Source organism: Caretta caretta, chromosome 6 (assembly GCF_965140235.1).
Source record: "Caretta caretta isolate rCarCar2 chromosome 6, rCarCar1.hap1, whole genome shotgun sequence".
Lineage (NCBI taxonomy): Eukaryota > Metazoa > Chordata > Testudines > Cheloniidae > Caretta > Caretta caretta.
This window is the reverse complement of record NC_134211.1, coordinates 114,662,050-114,685,227: the sequence shown is the minus strand read 5'-3', so window position 1 is coordinate 114,685,227 and position 23,178 is coordinate 114,662,050. Positions and strand designations below refer to the sequence as shown.

At 45.3% G+C, this 23,178-nt stretch overlaps 1 protein-coding gene across 1 annotated transcript in view; it reads left to right on the top strand.

The window, feature by feature from the left end:
• The window catches only part of AHNAK2 (AHNAK nucleoprotein 2), a 107,948-nt gene extending 85,380 nt beyond the window's left edge, over positions 1 to 22,568 (top strand). Inside the window, exon 9 of the mRNA XM_075129916.1 lies at positions 297 to 22,568. Within this exon, the coding sequence (XP_074986017.1) occupies positions 297 to 21,507 (21,211 nt within the window). The 3' untranslated portion in view covers positions 21,508 to 22,568. The remainder of the gene's footprint in view (positions 1 to 296) is intronic.
• Positions 22,569 to 23,178: the final 610 nt, after the last annotated feature.

The window sequence follows — 23,178 nt, the reverse complement described above, 5'->3', positions numbered from 1 at the left end:
CCATCAGCTGAAATTGCGGTGGAGGGAGCAGAGGTGAAAACTGCCGGTTTGGAAGGGAAAATTCAAATGCCTAAATTTGAAAAGCCAAAGTTTGGAGTTTCACTTCCAAAAGGCAAAGTGCCAGAAGGCAAGATCAGCTTACCCAAAATGGAAGCTGACATTCCCAAGCCAAAAGTCAAAGGCCAAGTGGGTGCAATCGGCGTGGAAACCCCGACGCTAGCAGTGGAAGCTGATGTTCCTGACCTAGAGACTGAAGCTTCCGGCTGGAAAATCCAAATGCCATCACTCAAAATGCCCAAAATGCCTAAAGCAGAACTTCAAGCACCAAAGGTGGACATCACCCTCCCATCAGTAGACGTTTCTCTTACAAAGGCCGAGGTGGACATTCAAGGCCCAGAAGCAACAGCTCAAGCGGTAAAGATAGAAGGTGAAATAAAAGCCACAGAGAAAGATGCGAAAGGAAAAGAAAGTAAGTTCAAACTGCCAAAATTCGGCATGCCTTCATTTGGCTGGTCCACCACAAAAGAGACCAGTGGTGGCGTAGCAGATGTTGAAGCAAGCCTCAAAGAGCCCCAGGTGACAGTGCCGTCAGCTGGGGCAGAAGGAGAGATAACACTGTCAGGACCCGCAATCCAGGCTCCAAGTGCTGAACTGGAAATCGGGACTTCTGCAGGAAAAGATGGTGAGAAGGGGAAACTTAAAATGCCTGATGTTAAGCTGCCGAGTGTGAAGCTTCCCAAAGTCAAGGCTCCCCAGGTACAGGTCAGTCTGCCAAAGGTAGAGGCAGATATTTCCCTTCCCAAATCACAAGCCGAAATGAAAGAGGGGGGATTTGAAGTGAAAGTTCCCGCCATGGAAAGCAGTATTGAAGTTGAGACAGGGAAAGCAGAGGCAACAGGGATGCAAATACACATGCCAAAAGTCAAGATGCCTTCTACGGGATTTTCTAAACCTGAAATCAAAGCTCCCAAAGTAGACGTGGACGTTACTTTACCCAAAGCCGATGTCTCACTTCCCACGTGTGATGTCAGTCTTCAAGAAGCTGACCTGAAAGCAGCCTCCGTTCCTGCAGATGTCAAAATCTCAGCACCTGGAGTCAAGATTCCCAAAATAGAAGGTTCCTTTGAGCTGAAGGGTCCAGGAATTGAAGCGAAGGCACCATCAGCTGAAATTGCGGTGGAGGGAGCAGAGGTGAAAACTGCCGGTTTGGAAGGGAAAATTCAAATGCCTAAATTTGAAAAGCCAAAGTTTGGAGTTTCACTTCCAAAAGGCAAAGTGCCAGAAGGCGAGATCAGCTTACCCAAAATGGAAGCTGACATTCCCAAGCCAAAAGTCAAAGGCCAAGTGGGTGCAATCGGCGTGGAAACCCCGACGCTAGCAGTGGAAGCTGATGTTCCTGACCTAGAGACTGAAGCTTCCGGCTGGAAAATCCAAATGCCATCACTCAAAATGCCCAAAATGCCTAAAGCAGACCTTCAAGCACCAAAGGTGGACATCACCCTCCCATCAGTAGACGTTTCTCTTCCAAAGGCCGAGGTGGACATTCAAGGCCCAGAAGCAACAGCTCAAGCGGTAAAGATAGAAGGTGAAATAAAAGCCACAGAGAAAGATGCGAAAGGAAAAGAAAGTAAGTTCAAACTGCCAAAATTCGGCATGCCTTCATTTGGCTGGTCCACCACAAAAGAGACCAGTGGTGGTGTAGCAGATGTTGAAGCAAGCCTCAAAGAGCCCCAGGTGACAGTGCCGTCAGCTGGGGCAGAAGGAGAGATAACACTGTCAGGACCCGCAATCCAGGCTCCAAGTGCTGAACTGGAAATCGGGACTTCTGCAGGAAAAGATGGTGAGCAGGGGAAACTTAAAATGCCTGATGTTAAGCTGCCGAGTGTGAAGCTTCCCAAAGTCAAGGCTCCCCAGGTACAGGTCAGTCTGCCAAAGGTAGAGGCAGATATTTCCCTTCCCAAATCACAAGCCGAAATGAAAGAGGGGGGATTTGAAGTGAAAGTTCCCGCCATGGAAAGCAGTATTGAAGTTGAGACAGGGAAAGCAGAGGCAACAGGGATGCAAATACACATGCCAAAAGTCAAGATGCCTTCTACGGGATTTTCTAAACCTGAAATCAAAGCTCCCAAAGTAGACGTGGACGTTACTTTACCCAAAGCCGATGTCTCACTTCCCACGTGTGATGTCAGTCTTCAAGAAGCTGACCTGAAAGCAGCCTCCGTTCCTGCAGATGTCAAAATCTCAGCACCTGGAGTCAAGATTCCCAAAATAGAAGGTTCCTTTGAGCTGAAGGGTCCAGGAATTGAAGCGAAGGCACCATCAGCTGAAATTGCGGTGGAGGGAGCAGAGGTGAAAACTGCCGGTTTGGAAGGGAAAATTCAAATGCCTAAATTTGAAAAGCCAAAGTTTGGAGTTTCACTTCCAAAAGGCAAAGTGCCAGAAGGCGAGATCAGCTTACCCAAAATGGAAGCTGACATTCCCAAGCCAAAAGTCAAAGGCCAAGTGGGTGCAATCGGCGTGGAAACCCCGACGCTAGCAGTGGAAGCTGATGTTCCTGACCTAGAGACTGAAGCTTCTGGCTGGAAAATCCAAATGCCATCACTCAAAATGCCCAAAATGCCTAAAGCAGACCTTCAAGCACCAAAGGTGGACATCACCCTCCCATCAGTAGACGTTTCTCTTCCAAAGGCCGAGGTGGACATTCAAGGCCCAGAAGCAACAGCTCAAGCGGTAAAGATAGAAGGTGAAATAAAAGCCACAGAGAAAGATGCGAAAGGAAAAGAAAGTAAGTTCAAACTGCCAAAATTCGGCATGCCTTCATTTGGCTGGTCCACCACAAAAGAGACCAGTGGTGGCGTAGCAGATGTTGAAGCAAGCCTCAAAGAGCCCCAGGTGACAGTGCCGTCAGCTGGGGCAGAAGGAGAGATAACACTGTCAGGACCCGCAATCCAGGCTCCAAGTGCTGAACTGGAAATCGGGACTTCTGCAGGAAAAGATGGTGAGAAGGGGAAACTTAAAATGCCTGATGTTAAGCTGCCGAGTGTGAAGCTTCCCAAAGTCAAGGCTCCCCAGGTACAGGTCAGTCTGCCAAAGGTAGAGGCAGATATTTCCCTTCCCAAATCACAAGCCGAAATGAAAGAGGGGGGATTTGAAGTGAAAGTTCCCGCCATGGAAAGCAGTATTGAAGTTGAGACAGGGAAAGCAGAGGCAACAGGGATGCAAATACACATGCCAAAAGTCAAGATGCCTTCTACGGGATTTTCTAAACCTGAAATCAAAGCTCCCAAAGTAGACGTGGACGTTACTTTACCCAAAGCCGATGTCTCACTTCCCACGTGTGATGTCAGTCTTCAAGAAGCTGACCTGAAAGCAGCCTCCGTTCCTGCAGATGTCAAAATCTCAGCACCTGGAGTCAAGATTCCCAAAATAGAAGGTTCCTTTGAGCTGAAGGGTCCAGGAATTGAAGCGAAGGCACCATCAGCTGAAATTGCGGTGGAGGGAGCAGAGGTGAAAACTGCCAGTTTGGAAGGGGAAATTCAAATGCCTAAATTTGAAAAGCCAAAGTTTGGAGTTTCACTTCCAAAAGGCAAAGTGCCAGAAGGCGAGATCAGCTTACCCAAAATGGAAGCTGACATTCCCAAGCCAAAAGTCAAAGGCCAAGTGGGTGCAATCGGCGTGGAAACCCCGACGCTAGCAGTGGAAGCTGATGTTCCTGACCTAGAGACTGAAGCTTCCGGCTGGAAAATCCAAATGCCATCACTCAAAATGCCCAAAATGCCTAAAGCAGACCTTCAAGCACCAAAGGTGGACATCACCCTCCCATCAGTAGACGTTTCTCTTCCAAAGGCCGAGGTGGACATTCAAGGCCCGGAAGCAACAGCTCAAGCGGTAAAGATAGAAGGTGAAATAAAAGCCACAGAGAAAGATGCGAAAGGAAAAGAAAGGAAGTTCAAACTGCCAAAATTCGGCATGCCTTCATTTGGCTGGTCCACCACAAAAGAGACCAGTGGTGGCGTAGCAGATGTTGAAGCAAGCCTCAAAGAGCCCCAGGTGACAGTGCCGTCAGCTGGGGCAGAAGGAGAGATAACACTGTCAGGACCCGCAATCCAGGCTCCAAGTGCTGAACTGGAAATCGGGACTTCTGCAGGAAAAGATGGTGAGCAGGGGAAACTTAAAATGCCTGATGTTAAGCTGCCGAGTGTGAAGCTTCCCAAAGTCAAGGCTCCCCAGGTACAGGTCAGTCTGCCAAAGGTAGAGGCAGATATTTCCCTTCCCAAATCACAAGCCGAAATGAAAGAGGGGGGATTTGAAGTGAAAGTTCCCGCCATGGAAAGCAGTATTGAAGTTGAGACAGGGAAAGCAGAGGCAACAGGGATGCAAATACACATGCCAAAAGTCAAGATGCCTTCTACGGGATTTTCTAAACCTGAAATCAAAGCTCCCAAAGTAGACGTGGACGTTACTTTACCCAAAGCCGATGTCTCACTTCCCACGTGTGATGTCAGTCTTCAAGAAGCTGACCTGAAAGCAGCCTCCGTTCCTGCAGATGTCAAAATCTCAGCACCTGGAGTCAAGATTCCCAAAATAGAAGGTTCCTTTGAGCTGAAGGGTCCAGGAATTGAAGCGAAGGCACCATCAGCTGAAATTGCGGTGGAGGGAGCAGAGGTGAAAACTGCCGGTTTGGAAGGGAAAATTCAAATGCCTAAATTTGAAAAGCCAAAGTTTGGAGTTTCACTTCCAAAAGGCAAAGTGCCAGAAGGCAAGATCAGCTTACCCAAAATGGAAGCTGACATTCCCAAGCCAAAAGTCAAAGGCCAAGTGGGTGCAATCGGCGTGGAAACCCCGACGCTAGCAGTGGAAGCTGATGTTCCTGACCTAGAGACTGAAGCTTCCGGCTGGAAAATCCAAATGCCATCACTCAAAATGCCCAAAATGCCTAAAGCAGACCTTCAAGCACCAAAGGTGGACATCACCCTCCCATCAGTAGACGTTTCTCTTCCAAAGGCCGAGGTGGACATTCAAGGCCCAGAAGCAACAGCTCAAGCGGTAAAGATAGAAGGTGAAATAAAAGCCACAGAGAAAGATGCGAAAGGAAAAGAAAGGAAGTTCAAACTGCCAAAATTCGGCATGCCTTCATTTGGCTGGTCCACCACAAAAGAGACCAGTGGTGGCGTAGCAGATGTTGAAGCAAGCCTCAAAGAGCCCCAGGTGACAGTGCCGTCAGCTGGGGCAGAAGGAGAGATAACACTGTCAGGACCCGCAATCCAGGCTCCAAGTGCTGAACTGGAAATCGGGACTTCTGCAGGAAAAGATGGTGAGAAGGGGAAACTTAAAATGCCTGATGTTAAGCTGCCGAGTGTGAAGCTTCCCAAAGTCAAGGCTCCCCAGGTACAGGTCAGTCTGCCAAAGGTAGAGGCAGATATTTCCCTTCCCAAATCACAAGCCGAAATGAAAGAGGGGGGATTTGAAGTGAAAGTTCCCGCCATGGAAAGCAGTATTGAAGTTGAGACAGGGAAAGCAGAGGCAACAGGGATGCAAATACACATGCCAAAAGTCAAGATGCCTTCTACGGGATTTTCTAAACCTGAAATCAAAGCTCCCAAAGTAGACGTGGACGTTACTTTACCCAAAGCCGATGTCTCACTTCCCACGTGTGATGTCAGTCTTCAAGAAGCTGACCTGAAAGCAGCCTCCGTTCCTGCAGATGTCAAAATCTCAGCACCTGGAGTCAAGATTCCCAAAATAGAAGGTTCCTTTGAGCTGAAGGGTCCAGGAATTGAAGCGAAGGCACCATCAGCTGAAATTGCGGTGGAGGGAGCAGAGGTGAAAACTGCCGGTTTGGAAGGGAAAATTCAAATGCCTAAATTTGAAAAGCCAAAGTTTGGAGTTTCACTTCCAAAAGGCAAAGTGCCAGAAGGCAAGATCAGCTTACCCAAAATGGAAGCTGACATTCCCAAGCCAAAAGTCAAAGGCCAAGTGGGTGCAATCGGCGTGGAAACCCCGACGCTAGCAGTGGAAGCTGATGTTCCTGACCTAGAGACTGAAGCTTCCGGCTGGAAAATCCAAATGCCATCACTCAAAATGCCCAAAATGCCTAAAGCAGACCTTCAAGCACCAAAGGTGGACATCACCCTCCCATCAGTAGACGTTTCTCTTCCAAAGGCCGAGGTGGACATTCAAGGCCCAGAAGCAACAGCTCAAGCGGTAAAGATAGAAGGTGAAATAAAAGCCACAGAGAAAGATGCGAAAGGAAAAGAAAGGAAGTTCAAACTGCCAAAATTCGGCATGCCTTCATTTGGCTGGTCCACCACAAAAGAGACCAGTGGTGGCGTAGCAGATGTTGAAGCAAGCCTCAAAGAGCCCCAGGTGACAGTGCCGTCAGCTGGGGCAGAAGGAGAAATAACACTGTCAGGACCCGCAATCCAGGCTCCAAGTGCTGAACTGGAAATCGGGACTTCTGCAGGAAAAGATGGTGAGCAGGGGAAACTTAAAATGCCTGATGTTAAGCTGCCGAGTGTGAAGCTTCCCAAAGTCAAGGCTCCCCAGGTACAGGTCAGTCTGCCAAAGGTAGAGGCAGATATTTCCCTTCCCAAATCACAAGCCGAAATGAAAGAGGGGGGATTTGAAGTGAAAGTTCCCGCCATGGAAAGCAGTATTGAAGTTGAGACAGGGAAAGCAGAGGCAACAGGGATGCAAATACACATGCCAAAAGTCAAGATGCCTTCTACGGGATTTTCTAAACCTGAAATCAAAGCTCCCAAAGTAGACGTGGACGTTACTTTACCCAAAGCCGATGTCTCACTTCCCACGTGTGATGTCAGTCTTCAAGAAGCTGACCTGAAAGCAGCCTCCGTTCCTGCAGATGTCAAAATCTCAGCACCTGGAGTCAAGATTCCCAAAATAGAAGGTTCCTTTGAGCTGAAGGGTCCAGGAATTGAAGCGAAGGCACCATCAGCTGAAATTGCGGTGGAGGGAGCAGAGGTGAAAACTGCCGGTTTGGAAGGGAAAATTCAAATGCCTAAATTTGAAAAGCCAAAGTTTGGAGTTTCACTTCCAAAAGGCAAAGTGCCAGAAGGCGAGATCAGCTTACCCAAAATGGAAGCTGACATTCCCAAGCCAAAAGTCAAAGGCCAAGTGGGTGCAATCGGCGTGGAAACCCCGACGCTAGCAGTGGAAGCTGATGTTCCTGACCTAGAGACTGAAGCTTCCGGCTGGAAAATCCAAATGCCATCACTCAAAATGCCCAAAATGCCTAAAGCAGACCTTCAAGCACCAAAGGTGGACATCACCCTCCCATCAGTAGACATTTCTCTTCCAAAGGCCGAGGTGGACATTCAAGGCCCAGAAGCAACAGCTCAAGCGGTAAAGATAGAAGGTGAAATAAAAGCCACAGAGAAAGATGCGAAAGGAAAAGAAAGTAAGTTCAAACTGCCAAAATTCGGCATGCCTTCATTTGGCTGGTCCACCACAAAAGAGACCAGTGGTGGCGTAGCAGATGTTGAAGCAAGCCTCAAAGAGCCCCAGGTGACAGTGCCGTCAGCTGGGGCAGAAGGAGAGATAACACTGTCAGGACCCGCAATCCAGGCTCCAAGTGCTGAACTGGAAATCGGGACTTCTGCAGGAAAAGATGGTGAGCAGGGGAAACTTAAAATGCCTGATGTTAAGCTGCCGAGTGTGAAGCTTCCCAAAGTCAAGGCTCCCCAGGTACAGGTCAGTCTGCCAAAGGTAGAGGCAGATATTTCCCTTCCCAAATCACAAGCCGAAATGAAAGAGGGGGGATTTGAAGTGAAAGTTCCCGCCATGGAAAGCAGTATTGAAGTTGAGACAGGGAAAGCAGAGGCAACAGGGATGCAAATACACATGCCAAAAGTCAAGATGCCTTCTACGGGATTTTCTAAACCTGAAATCAAAGCTCCCAAAGTAGACGTGGACGTTACTTTACCCAAAGCCGATGTCTCACTTCCCACGTGTGATGTCAGTCTTCAAGAAGCTGACCTGAAAGCAGCCTCCGTTCCTGCAGATGTCAAAATCTCAGCACCTGGAGTCAAGATTCCCAAAATAGAAGGTTCCTTTGAGCTGAAGGGTCCAGGAATTGAAGCGAAGGCACCATCAGCTGAAATTGCGGTGGAGGGAGCAGAGGTGAAAACTGCCGGTTTGGAAGGGAAAATTCAAATGCCTAAATTTGAAAAGCCAAAGTTTGGAGTTTCACTTCCAAAAGGCAAAGTGCCAGAAGGCGAGATCAGCTTACCCAAAATGGAAGCTGACATTCCCAAGCCAAAAGTCAAAGGCCAAGTGGGTGCAATCGGCGTGGAAACCCCGACGCTAGCAGTGGAAGCTGATGTTCCTGACCTAGAGACTGAAGCTTCCGGCTGGAAAATCCAAATGCCATCACTCAAAATGCCCAAAATGCCTAAAGCAGACCTTCAAGCACCAAAGGTGGACATCACCCTCCCATCAGTAGACATTTCTCTTCCAAAGGCCGAGGTGGACATTCAAGGCCCAGAAGCAACAGCTCAAGCGGTAAAGATAGAAGGTGAAATAAAAGCCACAGAGAAAGATGCGAAAGGAAAAGAAAGTAAGTTCAAACTGCCAAAATTCGGCATGCCTTCATTTGGCTGGTCCACCACAAAAGAGACCAGTGGTGGCGTAGCAGATGTTGAAGCAAGCCTCAAAGAGCCCCAGGTGACAGTGCCGTCAGCTGGGGCAGAAGGAGAGATAACACTGTCAGGACCCGCAATCCAGGCTCCAAGTGCTGAACTGGAAATCGGGACTTCTGCAGGAAAAGATGGTGAGCAGGGGAAACTTAAAATGCCTGATGTTAAGCTGCCGAGTGTGAAGCTTCCCAAAGTCAAGGCTCCCCAGGTACAGGTCAGTCTGCCAAAGGTAGAGGCAGATATTTCCCTTCCCAAATCACAAGCCGAAATGAAAGAGGGGGGATTTGAAGTGAAAGTTCCCGCCATGGAAAGCAGTATTGAAGTTGAGACAGGGAAAGCAGAGGCAACAGGGATGCAAATACACATGCCAAAAGTCAAGATGCCTTCTACGGGATTTTCTAAACCTGAAATCAAAGCTCCCAAAGTAGACGTGGACGTTACTTTACCCAAAGCCGATGTCTCACTTCCCACGTGTGATGTCAGTCTTCAAGAAGCTGACCTGAAAGCAGCCTCCGTTCCTGCAGATGTCAAAATCTCAGCACCTGGAGTCAAGATTCCCAAAATAGAAGGTTCCTTTGAGCTGAAGGGTCCAGGAATTGAAGCGAAGGCACCATCAGCTGAAATTGCGGTGGAGGGAGCAGAGGTGAAAACTGCCGGTTTGGAAGGGAAAATTCAAATGCCTAAATTTGAAAAGCCAAAGTTTGGAGTTTCACTTCCAAAAGGCAAAGTGCCAGAAGGCGAGATCAGCTTACCCAAAATGGAAGCTGACATTCCCAAGCCAAAAGTCAAAGGCCAAGTGGGTGCAATCGGCGTGGAAACCCCGACGCTAGCAGTGGAAGCTGATGTTCCTGACCTAGAGACTGAAGCTTCCGGCTGGAAAATCCAAATGCCATCACTCAAAATGCCCAAAATGCCTAAAGCAGACCTTCAAGCACCAAAGGTGGACATCACCCTCCCATCAGTAGACATTTCTCTTCCAAAGGCCGAGGTGGACATTCAAGGCCCAGAAGCAACAGCTCAAGCGGTAAAGATAGAAGGTGAAATAAAAGCCACAGAGAAAGATGCGAAAGGAAAAGAAAGTAAGTTCAAACTGCCAAAATTCGGCATGCCTTCATTTGGCTGGTCCACCACAAAAGAGACCAGTGGTGGCGTAGCAGATGTTGAAGCAAGCCTCAAAGAGCCCCAGGTGACAGTGCCGTCAGCTGGGGCAGAAGGAGAGATAACACTGTCAGGACCCGCAATCCAGGCTCCAAGTGCTGAACTGGAAATCGGGACTTCTGCAGGAAAAGATGGTGAGCAGGGGAAACTTAAAATGCCTGATGTTAAGCTGCCGAGTGTGAAGCTTCCCAAAGTCAAGGCTCCCCAGGTACAGGTCAGTCTGCCAAAGGTAGAGGCAGATATTTCCCTTCCCAAATCACAAGCCGAAATGAAAGAGGGGGGATTTGAAGTGAAAGTTCCCGCCATGGAAAGCAGTATTGAAGTTGAGACAGGGAAAGCAGAGGCAACAGGGATGCAAATACACATGCCAAAAGTCAAGATGCCTTCTACGGGATTTTCTAAACCTGAAATCAAAGCTCCCAAAGTAGACGTGGACGTTACTTTACCCAAAGCCGATGTCTCACTTCCCACGTGTGATGTCAGTCTTCAAGAAGCTGACCTGAAAGCAGCCTCCGTTCCTGCAGATGTCAAAATCTCAGCACCTGGAGTCAAGATTCCCAAAATAGAAGGTTCCTTTGAGCTGAAGGGTCCAGGAATTGAAGCGAAGGCACCATCAGCTGAAATTGCGGTGGAGGGAGCAGAGGTGAAAACTGCCGGTTTGGAAGGGAAAATTCAAATGCCTAAATTTGAAAAGCCAAAGTTTGGAGTTTCACTTCCAAAAGGCAAAGTGCCAGAAGGCGAGATCAGCTTACCCAAAATGGAAGCTGACATTCCCAAGCCAAAAGTCAAAGGCCAAGTGGGTGCAATCGGCGTGGAAACCCCGACGCTAGCAGTGGAAGCTGATGTTCCTGACCTAGAGACTGAAGCTTCCGGCTGGAAAATCCAAATGCCATCACTCAAAATGCCCAAAATGCCTAAAGCAGACCTTCAAGCACCAAAGGTGGACATCACCCTCCCATCAGTAGACATTTCTCTTCCAAAGGCCGAGGTGGACATTCAAGGCCCAGAAGCAACAGCTCAAGCGGTAAAGATAGAAGGTGAAATAAAAGCCACAGAGAAAGATGCGAAAGGAAAAGAAAGTAAGTTCAAACTGCCAAAATTCGGCATGCCTTCATTTGGCTGGTCCACCACAAAAGAGACCAGTGGTGGCGTAGCAGATGTTGAAGCAAGCCTCAAAGAGCCCCAGGTGACAGTGCCGTCAGCTGGGGCAGAAGGAGAGATAACACTGTCAGGACCCGCAATCCAGGCTCCAAGTGCTGAACTGGAAATCGGGACTTCTGCAGGAAAAGATGGTGAGCAGGGGAAACTTAAAATGCCTGATGTTAAGCTGCCGAGTGTGAAGCTTCCCAAAGTCAAGGCTCCCCAGGTACAGGTCAGTCTGCCAAAGGTAGAGGCAGATATTTCCCTTCCCAAATCACAAGCCGAAATGAAAGAGGGGGGATTTGAAGTGAAAGTTCCCGCCATGGAAAGCAGTATTGAAGTTGAGACAGGGAAAGCAGAGGCAACAGGGATGCAAATACACATGCCAAAAGTCAAGATGCCTTCTACGGGATTTTCTAAACCTGAAATCAAAGCTCCCAAAGTAGACGTGGACGTTACTTTACCCAAAGCCGATGTCTCACTTCCCACGTGTGATGTCAGTCTTCAAGAAGCTGACCTGAAAGCAGCCTCCGTTCCTGCAGATGTCAAAATCTCAGCACCTGGAGTCAAGATTCCCAAAATAGAAGGTTCCTTTGAGCTGAAGGGTCCAGGAATTGAAGCGAAGGCACCATCAGCTGAAATTGCGGTGGAGGGAGCAGAGGTGAAAACTGCCGGTTTGGAAGGGAAAATTCAAATGCCTAAATTTGAAAAGCCAAAGTTTGGAGTTTCACTTCCAAAAGGCAAAGTGCCAGAAGGCGAGATCAGCTTACCCAAAATGGAAGCTGACATTCCCAAGCCAAAAGTCAAAGGCCAAGTGGGTGCAATCGGCGTGGAAACCCCGACGCTAGCAGTGGAAGCTGATGTTCCTGACCTAGAGACTGAAGCTTCCGGCTGGAAAATCCAAATGCCATCACTCAAAATGCCCAAAATGCCTAAAGCAGACCTTCAAGCACCAAAGGTGGACATCACCCTCCCATCAGTAGACATTTCTCTTCCAAAGGCCGAGGTGGACATTCAAGGCCCAGAAGCAACAGCTCAAGCGGTAAAGATAGAAGGTGAAATAAAAGCCACAGAGAAAGATGCGAAAGGAAAAGAAAGTAAGTTCAAACTGCCAAAATTCGGCATGCCTTCATTTGGCTGGTCCACCACAAAAGAGACCAGTGGTGGCGTAGCAGATGTTGAAGCAAGCCTCAAAGAGCCCCAGGTGACAGTGCCGTCAGCTGGGGCAGAAGGAGAGATAACACTGTCAGGACCCGCAATCCAGGCTCCAAGTGCTGAACTGGAAATCGGGACTTCTGCAGGAAAAGATGGTGAGCAGGGGAAACTTAAAATGCCTGATGTTAAGCTGCCGAGTGTGAAGCTTCCCAAAGTCAAGGCTCCCCAGGTACAGGTCAGTCTGCCAAAGGTAGAGGCAGATATTTCCCTTCCCAAATCACAAGCCGAAATGAAAGAGGGGGGATTTGAAGTGAAAGTTCCCGCCATGGAAAGCAGTATTGAAGTTGAGACAGGGAAAGCAGAGGCAACAGGGATGCAAATACACATGCCAAAAGTCAAGATGCCTTCTACGGGATTTTCTAAACCTGAAATCAAAGCTCCCAAAGTAGACGTGGACGTTACTTTACCCAAAGCCGATGTCTCACTTCCCACGTGTGATGTCAGTCTTCAAGAAGCTGACCTGAAAGCAGCCTCCGTTCCTGCAGATGTCAAAATCTCAGCACCTGGAGTCAAGATTCCCAAAATAGAAGGTTCCTTTGAGCTGAAGGGTCCAGGAATTGAAGCGAAGGCACCATCAGCTGAAATTGCGGTGGAGGGAGCAGAGGTGAAAACTGCCGGTTTGGAAGGGAAAATTCAAATGCCTAAATTTGAAAAGCCAAAGTTTGGAGTTTCACTTCCAAAAGGCAAAGTGCCAGAAGGCAAGATCAGCTTACCCAAAATGGAAGCTGACATTCCCAAGCCAAAAGTCAAAGGCCAAGTGGGTGCAATCGGCGTGGAAACCCCGACGCTAGCAGTGGAAGCTGATGTTCCTGACCTAGAGACTGAAGCTTCCGGCTGGAAAATCCAAATGCCATCACTCAAAATGCCCAAAATGCCTAAAGCAGACCTTCAAGCACCAAAGGTGGACATCACCCTCCCATCAGTAGACGTTTCTCTTCCAAAGGCCGAGGTGGACATTCAAGGCCCAGAAGCAACAGCTCAAGCGGTAAAGATAGAAGGTGAAATAAAAGCCACAGAGAAAGATGCGAAAGGAAAAGAAAGGAAGTTCAAACTGCCAAAATTCGGCATGCCTTCATTTGGCTGGTCCACCACAAAAGAGACCAGTGGTGGCGTAGCAGATGTTGAAGCAAGCCTCAAAGAGCCCCAGGTGACAGTGCCGTCAGCTGGGGCAGAAGGAGAAATAACACTGTCAGGACCCGCAATCCAGGCTCCAAGTGCTGAACTGGAAATCGGGACTTCTGCAGGAAAAGATGGTGAGCAGGGGAAACTTAAAATGCCTGATGTTAAGCTGCCGAGTGTGAAGCTTCCCAAAGTCAAGGCTCCCCAGGTACAGGTCAGTCTGCCAAAGGTAGAGGCAGATATTTCCCTTCCCAAATCACAAGCCGAAATGAAAGAGGGGGGATTTGAAGTGAAAGTTCCCGCCATGGAAAGCAGTATTGAAGTTGAGACAGGGAAAGCAGAGGCAACAGGGATGCAAATACACATGCCAAAAGTCAAGATGCCTTCTACGGGATTTTCTAAACCTGAAATCAAAGCTCCCAAAGTAGACGTGGACGTTACTTTACCCAAAGCCGATGTCTCACTTCCCACGTGTGATGTCAGTCTTCAAGAAGCTGACCTGAAAGCAGCCTCCGTTCCTGCAGATGTCAAAATCTCAGCACCTGGAGTCAAGATTCCCAAAATAGAAGGTTCCTTTGAGCTGAAGGGTCCAGGAATTGAAGCGAAGGCACCATCAGCTGAAATTGCGGTGGAGGGAGCAGAGGTGAAAACTGCCGGTTTGGAAGGGAAAATTCAAATGCCTAAATTTGAAAAGCCAAAGTTTGGAGTTTCACTTCCAAAAGGCAAAGTGCCAGAAGGCGAGATCAGCTTACCCAAAATGGAAGCTGACATTCCCAAGCCAAAAGTCAAAGGCCAAGTGGGTGCAATCGGCGTGGAAACCCCGACGCTAGCAGTGGAAGCTGATGTTCCTGACCTAGAGACTGAAGCTTCCGGCTGGAAAATCCAAATGCCATCACTCAAAATGCCCAAAATGCCTAAAGCAGACCTTCAAGCACCAAAGGTGGACATCACCCTCCCATCAGTAGACATTTCTCTTCCAAAGGCCGAGGTGGACATTCAAGGCCCAGAAGCAACAGCTCAAGCGGTAAAGATAGAAGGTGAAATAAAAGCCACAGAGAAAGATGCGAAAGGAAAAGAAAGTAAGTTCAAACTGCCAAAATTCGGCATGCCTTCATTTGGCTGGTCCACCACAAAAGAGACCAGTGGTGGCGTAGCAGATGTTGAAGCAAGCCTCAAAGAGCCCCAGGTGACAGTGCCGTCAGCTGGGGCAGAAGGAGAGATAACACTGTCAGGACCCGCAATCCAGGCTCCAAGTGCTGAACTGGAAATCGGGACTTCTGCAGGAAAAGATGGTGAGCAGGGGAAACTTAAAATGCCTGATGTTAAGCTGCCGAGTGTGAAGCTTCCCAAAGTCAAGGCTCCCCAGGTACAGGTCAGTCTGCCAAAGGTAGAGGCAGATATTTCCCTTCCCAAATCACAAGCCGAAATGAAAGAGGGGGGATTTGAAGTGAAAGTTCCCGCCATGGAAAGCAGTATTGAAGTTGAGACAGGGAAAGCAGAGGCAACAGGGATGCAAATACACATGCCAAAAGTCAAGATGCCTTCTACGGGATTTTCTAAACCTGAAATCAAAGCTCCCAAAGTAGACGTGGACGTTACTTTACCCAAAGCCGATGTCTCACTTCCCACGTGTGATGTCAGTCTTCAAGAAGCTGACCTGAAAGCAGCCTCCGTTCCTGCAGATGTCAAAATCTCAGCACCTGGAGTCAAGATTCCCAAAATAGAAGGTTCCTTTGAGCTGAAGGGTCCAGGAATTGAAGCGAAGGCACCATCAGCTGAAATTGCGGTGGAGGGAGCAGAGGTGAAAACTGCCGGTTTGGAAGGGAAAATTCAAATGCCTAAATTTGAAAAGCCAAAGTTTGGAGTTTCACTTCCAAAAGGCAAAGTGCCAGAAGGCAAGATCAGCTTACCCAAAATGGAAGCTGACATTCCCAAGCCAAAAGTCAAAGGCCAAGTGGGTGCAATCGGCGTGGAAACCCCGACGCTAGCAGTGGAAGCTGATGTTCCTGACCTAGAGACTGAAGCTTCCGGCTGGAAAATCCAAATGCCATCACTCAAAATGCCCAAAATGCCTAAAGCAGACCTTCAAGCACCAAAGGTGGACATCACCCTCCCATCAGTAGACGTTTCTCTTCCAAAGGCCGAGGTGGACATTCAAGGCCCAGAAGCAACAGCTCAAGCGGTAAAGATAGAAGGTGAAATAAAAGCCACAGATAAAGATGCTAAGGGAAAAGAAAGTAAGTTCAAAATGCCAAAATTCGGCATGCCTTCATTTGGCTGGTCCACCACAAAAGAGACCAGTGGTGGCATAGCAGATGTTGAATCAAGCCTCAAGGAGCCCCAGGTGACAGTGCCGTCAGCTGGGGCAGAAGGAGAGATAACACAGTCAGGACCTGTAATCCAGGCTCCAAGTGTTGGACTTGAAATTCCAAGTAGTTCTGGAAAAGATAGTGTTAAGGGGACATCTAAAATGCCTCATTTTAAAATTCCAAAGGTTTCAATTTCTAAGATACCGAAATCTGAAATTAGTGATCCCAAGTTGCAGGCTGATGTTTTTGACCCTATAACTGAAGCTAATGTAATAGCTGAAGGAATACCATTGAGGTTTTCAGGCCCTGAGAGTAGCGTGGACCTTCCTGAGTGTGGAGAAGATGTAAGGGTCAAAAGTGTTAATTTACCAAAATTTTGGATTCCTGATTTGGGTTTTTCCAAAGTTGATATCAGTGCCCGTATAGCTGACCAGGATCCAAACTTACTGAAAGATGATGTCACTCTTACTAAGTATCACATGAGTATTCAAGAACCCAAAGTGATATCTGGGTCTTCTGTTGGTGATGTAAGCATTCCAGAGACAGATATTAAAGTTGCAGTGACAGAAAGTTCCACTGAGCTGAAGAGTCCAGAAATAGTTGCTAAAATACCATCTGTTGACGTTGCTATAGATAGACGAGAAGTGAAGCTTGACGGTTTCGAAGGGAAGACTAAAATGCCTAAATTCCAAAAGATGAAGTTTGGAATTTCACTGCCTAAGGGAAAAATTCCAGAGACTGAGATCAGCCCACCCCAAATGGAAGCTGACATTTCCAAACCAAAAGAGATAGCTGAGGTTACTGAGATTGCTATTGAAACTTCATCTTTTGATGTTAAATGTGAAGTCTCTGATGCAAGAACAGAAGTGTCAGGCTTAAAAATGCAACTGCCATCGCTCAAAATGCCTCAAATACCTAAAGCTGATGGAGCACCAAAGGTGGACATCAGCCTCCCATCCGTTGATGTTACCATGCCAACAACAAAAGTAGACATTCGAGGCCCAGATTTAGAAAGTAAAGTGGTAAAGACTGAGAGTGAAATAAAATCTGGAGAAAAAGACATGGAAGGGAAAGAAAGCAAGTTCAAAATGCCAAAATTCAAACTCCCATCATTTCGTTGGTCACCAAAGAAAGAAGCAGTTGTTACATGTGATACTGAAGCAATCCTTGAGGAGCCTACTTTGGCCTCTTCTTTAGGAGAAACAGAAGCTGAATTAACATTAACTGTAGCTGAGGTTTGGTGCCCAAGTGTGGATCTCGAAAGCGATATGCCTATAGGTGAGAAGGAGAAAATTAAAAAGCCTCAGTTCAGCATGCCAAAGATATCACTTCCTAAAATGAAGGGTCACAAAGCACAGGTCTCTCTGCCAAAATTGGAAAGTGATGTTAGTGGTCCTAAACCAGAAAATGAAGGAGATGTTTCAGTGCAGATATCAGAGAAAGGAAGCGGTGGAGATGGAGAGGTTAATATCTCTACTTCAGAATTTTCAAAACCAGAAATCAAAGCTCCCAAAACGGATGTGGATGTTAGCTTACCTACGGTTGATGTCAAGCTTCCTACATATGATGTGACTATTCAACAAGCTGACTTGAAACTGACGTCTGCTGGTGCTGATGTCAGCCTGTCAGCCCCAGATATTAAGATTCCAACCTCAGAAGGGTCCATAGAGTTGCAAAGTCCAGAAACAGGAGTTGAAGGAATATCAGCTGGAATTGTTGTGGATGGAGCAGAGCTGAAAGCTGAAGGTCTTGAAGGGAAGATTAAAGTGCCCAAATTCCAAAAGCCAAAGTTTGGAATTTCACGTCGTAAAGGGAAAGTGCCAGAGAGTGAGATCAGCTTACCCAAAATGGAAGCTGATATTCCCCAGCTAAAAGTGATGACAGATATTATTGACGTTGCTGTGGAAGCACCAACAGTAGAAGTTGAATCTGCCATCCCTAATGCAGAAACAGAATCTTCAGGCTGGAAAATCAAAATGCCCAAAATACCTGAAGCTGATATCAAGACACCCAAAGTTGACATTAACCTCCAATCCAATGTTTCTGTTCCAATGGCAGAGATTGGTATTCAAGATTCAAATATGGCATCTAAAGCAACAATAGTTGAGGGAGAAATAAAACCTGGAGATACAGATATGGAAGGGAAAGAAGGACATTTCAAGTTGCCAAAATTCAAATTGCCATCATTTAGTTGGTCACCAAAAAAAGAAGCAAGCATTAAAGCCGATTTTGAAGAACTTCTGGAAGAGCCTAAAATTACTGTATCATCAGGCAAAACAGACACAAAACTAGCAGAAACTGTAACTGAGGATCAAGGTCCAAGCATGGATCTTGCTCTTGAAATATCTACAGGAAAAAAAGAACAAAAAAGCCAAATTAAAAAGCCTCAATTTATCATACCTAAAATTTCATTCTCCAAAATTAAGGTTCCTAAATCTCAGGTGAATCTGCCAAAAGTGGAAGCTGATGTTACTGTTCCTAAACCAGAAAGAGATGGAGAAGACTTAGTGCAGATACCTGATATAGAAAGCAGTCATACCAAAAGCATAGAAGAGGGAGCACAAATAAGCATAAAAATGCCAAAAGTTCAGATTCCTACTTTGGAATTTTCCAAACCAGAAATCAAAGTTCCCAAATCAGACATGGACATTAGCCTACCTAAGGTTGATGCCACCTTTCCTACAGATGATGTGAGTCTTCAACAAGCTGACCTCAAATCAGGGTCTGCTGGTGATGATGTCAGCTTGTCCACGGGTATTAAATTTCCCACAGCAGAAGCTTCCATTGAGCTGAAGAGTCCAGAAACAGGAATCGAAGGACCATTGGTGGTAGATGGAGCAGAAGTGAAAGTTGAAGGTCTTGAGGGGAAGATGACAATGCCTAAATTCCAAAAGCCAAAGTTTGGAATTTCACTTCCAAAAGGAAAAAGACCAGAAAGTGAGATCAGCTTACCCAAAATGGAAGCTGGAGTTCCCCAGCTTACAATGACAACAGATATTGCTGACATTGCTGTGGAAGCTCCAATACTAGAAGTTAAATCTGATGTCTCTGATGCAGAAATAGAGGTTTCAACTGGGAAAATGAAAATGCCTCAAGTTTCTATCACTGACATTAAAGCTCCAGAGATGGATGTTAGTCTCCCATCCATTTCTCTTTCAACCACAGAGGTGGCCTTTCAAAGCCCTGAGGTGGAGGATATGAAAGTGCAAGGAGAACATGAAATGAAGTCTGGAGAAATTCAGACTGAAGAACATCAGAGCTGGTTTAAAATGCCAAAATTTAGAATGCCAATATTTGGTCGGTCATCTTCTAAGGGAAAAAGAGATGACATTGATAGTGAAGGGAGCCTGGAAAAGCCACAAGTAAGTGCTCCTTCTGCTGAAATGCAAACTGAAATAGAAGCTCCTGAATATGCAACATCATTGCCACATGTGGACACTGAATCTGCTGCTGGAAAGGATGTTTTGGAAGGTAAAATCAAATCTGCTAAAGCAGAGATTCCAAAAGTGGGAGTTTCTCTCCACAAAGGTAAAAGTTCTGATGTTACTTCACCAAAGTTTGAAGCAGAAGTTTCACTACCTCCAGAAAAAGCAGTCATTAAAGTGAGCATTCCTGAAATGGAAACTTATGCTGATGTAGTTAAACGCGGTGCTGAAGGACAACAATTGAAAACACATACTCCAAAAATCATGATACCTAAGGTAGAACTCTCTACATCAGAAATTAGTGCTTCAAAAACTGGGGTGGACATCAGCTTACCAAAAGCTGACATTACACACCCTACATGTGATCTGACCCTTCAAGAACAAAAAGCCAAATCAGAGTGTGCAGAGGTTCCAACAGCAGAACATTCCATTGAGCTGAAGAGTCCAGAAATAGGCGCCAAAGCACCATCTGTTGAAATTGCTTTGGATGGAACACAGAAGAAATTAGATGTCCTCCCAAAAGTAGAGCTGGACATTCTACACGCAGGTGAAGGAGTTAAAACTGAAAAGCTAGGGGGTGTGATAAAATCTACAGGAAAGGATGTTCAAGGAAGAGAAAGTAAATTAAAAATGCCAAAATTCAGTGTACCCTCATTTGGATGGCCTGCCACAAAGGGAACAGGAAATGTTGCTGATGTTAAAACCAACCTTGAAGAGACCAAGATAGGTGCTCCGGGAATTAAAATGGATACTGAAATAAGTGTTGTAGACCATGAAATAGAATTTCCAGCTGAAAGTGTTGAAAAGGCTATTTCTGCAGGAGTCAGGGTGAAAGCAGAAGATGGAGATGAAGCAAGCAAAATAAAAACATCTAAATTTAAGATGCCAAAGTTTGGAGTGTTACATTCAAAAGCAAAGGGTTCTGAAGTTGATGTCTTTCTCCCAAAGTTAGAGGCTGATGTTTCACTGCCTAAAACTGAACTAGGCATAGTGGAAATCCAGTTTAAAAAAGCAGATGGCTCCATTGACCTGCAAAGTCCAAGTTCAGACGTTATGGAATCATCAACCAGGATTTCAGAGGACAAGGCAGACAAACAAACTGAAAGTGTAGAGGTAAATATTAAAATTCCCAAGTTAAAAATACCAGCCTTCACTTACAATGCACCCACAGCTGAAACTGACGTTTCAACATCAAAAGTGGCAACAGACTTGAAAGGTGCTGGTACTGACATTGAAGCACCAAAACTGGAAGTAAGCACTAAGATCCCTAAAGAAAGACCAGAACTTGCGGGTGGTAATATCCGAAGGCCATCAGTCAAAATTCCAACATTGGCTGAACGTGACATTAAAACCCCACAGGAATATGTTAAGCTCCCATCCACAGACTCTTCGGTTTCAAAAGCAGCACTACAAATTCAGGGACCACTTGCAGAGGGTAAAGAAATAAAGACACAAGGTGAAGTTGAATCTGGACATGTTGATATCGAAACACATGAGACTTACTCCTCTCAGATAGTGAAAGAATCTGAGATTCCTTCATCAGAAATTAAAACTGCTAGTTTTGGATTTTCACTTCTCAAAGTGAAGATACCTGAGTCACATGTTAAACTAGACATGCCAGTCAAACTGCAGTCTTATTCAGAATATAAACATGAGGTGTCTGAGAGTGAAGTTCACCAACCTAAACTTTCTGATGAAAATTTAGGGATAGCAATACAAAAGAGTGACACTGCTGAGTTTAAATTATCTGGCAAACCACAAAGTGAAACTGATGAATCTAATGATGTCGTATCTTCCAGTGTCAGTTTGCCAAAACTGAAAACATTTACAGTTGAAGTACAGCCTTCCAGTAAACTTGGAGACACTCAATCTGATAAGCAACCAGAGGAAATAGCTGTATCTCCTCTCTCTAAAGATGGTGAAATAGCTAAAATACCAGAAAATAAAGAAAAAGATATGAAGGATCAAAAAGAAAAAACTGACAGTAAAAGATCTTCTGGCAGATTCAAATTTTGGCTTCCAAGTATTGGGTTTTCTTCCTCCATTGATGACACAGGCTCAGATTCCAAACCTGAAGTCCAAAAATCAATTCCAGAAGAAACCCAACCTGTTGACTCTTCTGCATCAGATACTGACTCTTCTAAACAAACTGAAAAAACTGGATGGTTTAGATTTCCCAAATTAGGCTTTTCATCCCCTTCAAAAAAGGCTAAGAACATTGACAAAGAAGAAGAGACAAATCTAAAAGAAATGAAAACTTCAGATGATGAAAGTCCATCAGAGAAACCTGAAACATTTTTTGATGCAGAAGAAAATTTATCACCTAAAGAAGAAACAATTAAGGGTGAAGAAAATGAAAACACAGGGACCTCATCTAATGTTCACGTTTCTGGTGCTATAGTGACATCATCAGCAAGAACTGAATTAATCTTGTTGGACAGGGAAAGAGCTAGCCAGCAAAGTATTCTTGAAAAGACCACCAAATGAGTATTTTTTTCTGATCTATACATATATGGAAAATCTGAATGTAGAACAAACTAAGAGAAAAACATATGCCGAAAAATGCTGTCTTCCCAGAGAGTTTTCCAGAAGAAATGAAAGTGGAACAGAACTTAAAACTGACATTGATGAAAACAGTCTGTGGATCATTCCTCACCACACTGGCATTTGCAAACACATGAACATACTGTAAGTCCCAATGAAACATTTGCTTCATGAGATGTACCCAAGAAGAAACACACAACTACTGAGGAAAAGGAGGCATTCACACTTTTATCAAAGTCTGATAAAATTCTCCTAACCATGCAAAATAAAGTGTTGAATGGAGCAAAGATAGTGAAAAGATTTTATTAAATATAATTCTCTATAACATGCCGGTTGTGTTTAGGTTATAGATTATTTGCAAAAATGAATATAAAGCTAGTGCTATGAGGACTAGAAATATACATAACTGTTTAGATTTTATTTTATTAAATATATTTCTGCCTTGATGTTGCTTTCTTATAAAAATATATTTTCTTTATCTTAGATAGAGCAATATTTATATTCCATGATCATTTTAAAATGTAGAACAAACAGAAATAATACTGTAGATATGACAATTCTTCCCCCCCCTCCACCCCCCAGTTAGTAGCGTGGATAATATTTAGCCTTAAAAAAAATAAAAACTTCAGGAAATGCTCCAGATTCCTGAAAAATATATACTGCTGATTCACATATTCAAAATACAAAAATAAAATATGGCAACTGAGAGGAAGAATAAAAAAAATTGGGGTAAGAAAGTTCACTATGTATATATTTATCAGAATAGTTAATGCATAGAATGGGGCGCATATGTGAGTGAAATCACTGGAAAGGTTTTTCCAGAGAAATAAGATGTAAATAGTTAGTTATTTACCTTTTGTTTATATCAGTGCTTCTCTTAAGTACATGACCAAAAAGGTAATACCATATATGTTAGCCATCACTGTACATGTATTACTAGAATGTTGAATGTATTCTCACTTCACAGTACAGTCACTGTATTGATAATAAATGCAACAACATTATTATTGTAATCATTTTTTTATTATGAAAACTACAATACAATATTGCTTGAAAGGTTGGGGTAACCCTAACTCTCTGATGAAGCTGATGTAGCTGCAACTTCAGTTAGGGGGGGAGAACTTTTTTTTAAGAGACATTGGTACTGGCCAATGACTAATCACCATTGTAATTCTGCATATTGTATTTTCACATATTCACTCACACATCTTTATCCCAGTTTCTTTATATTATTTTTTTGTTCCCACCTATTCAATTTAGTAGGGGCTAAGCAAATGCATCAGAAGAAAAAACTGGAATGTACTAGAGTGTATTTGGTGAGTCCAAAGTCATATCTTGCTAAATTAACACATTCTTCATCCCCTCCTCCTCGAGTTCTCAACTGTCCCAAAGGAGAATTCCACACATACTGCAGTCACAAATACAAAGTCCATCATTTCTCAACAGTTTCCACACAGAGGTACTGGACAACCCATATTATTTCAGGACAAGCTGGACTTCGTTGCGGCTTCTTTAAGTTGTGTCTGGCTGCTCACACAGCCCCAAGGGACCATTCAAGTTGCTTTCTTCAGTGATCCCTGGTTGATGGAATGGCCATAGGCAGGGGCGCACAGC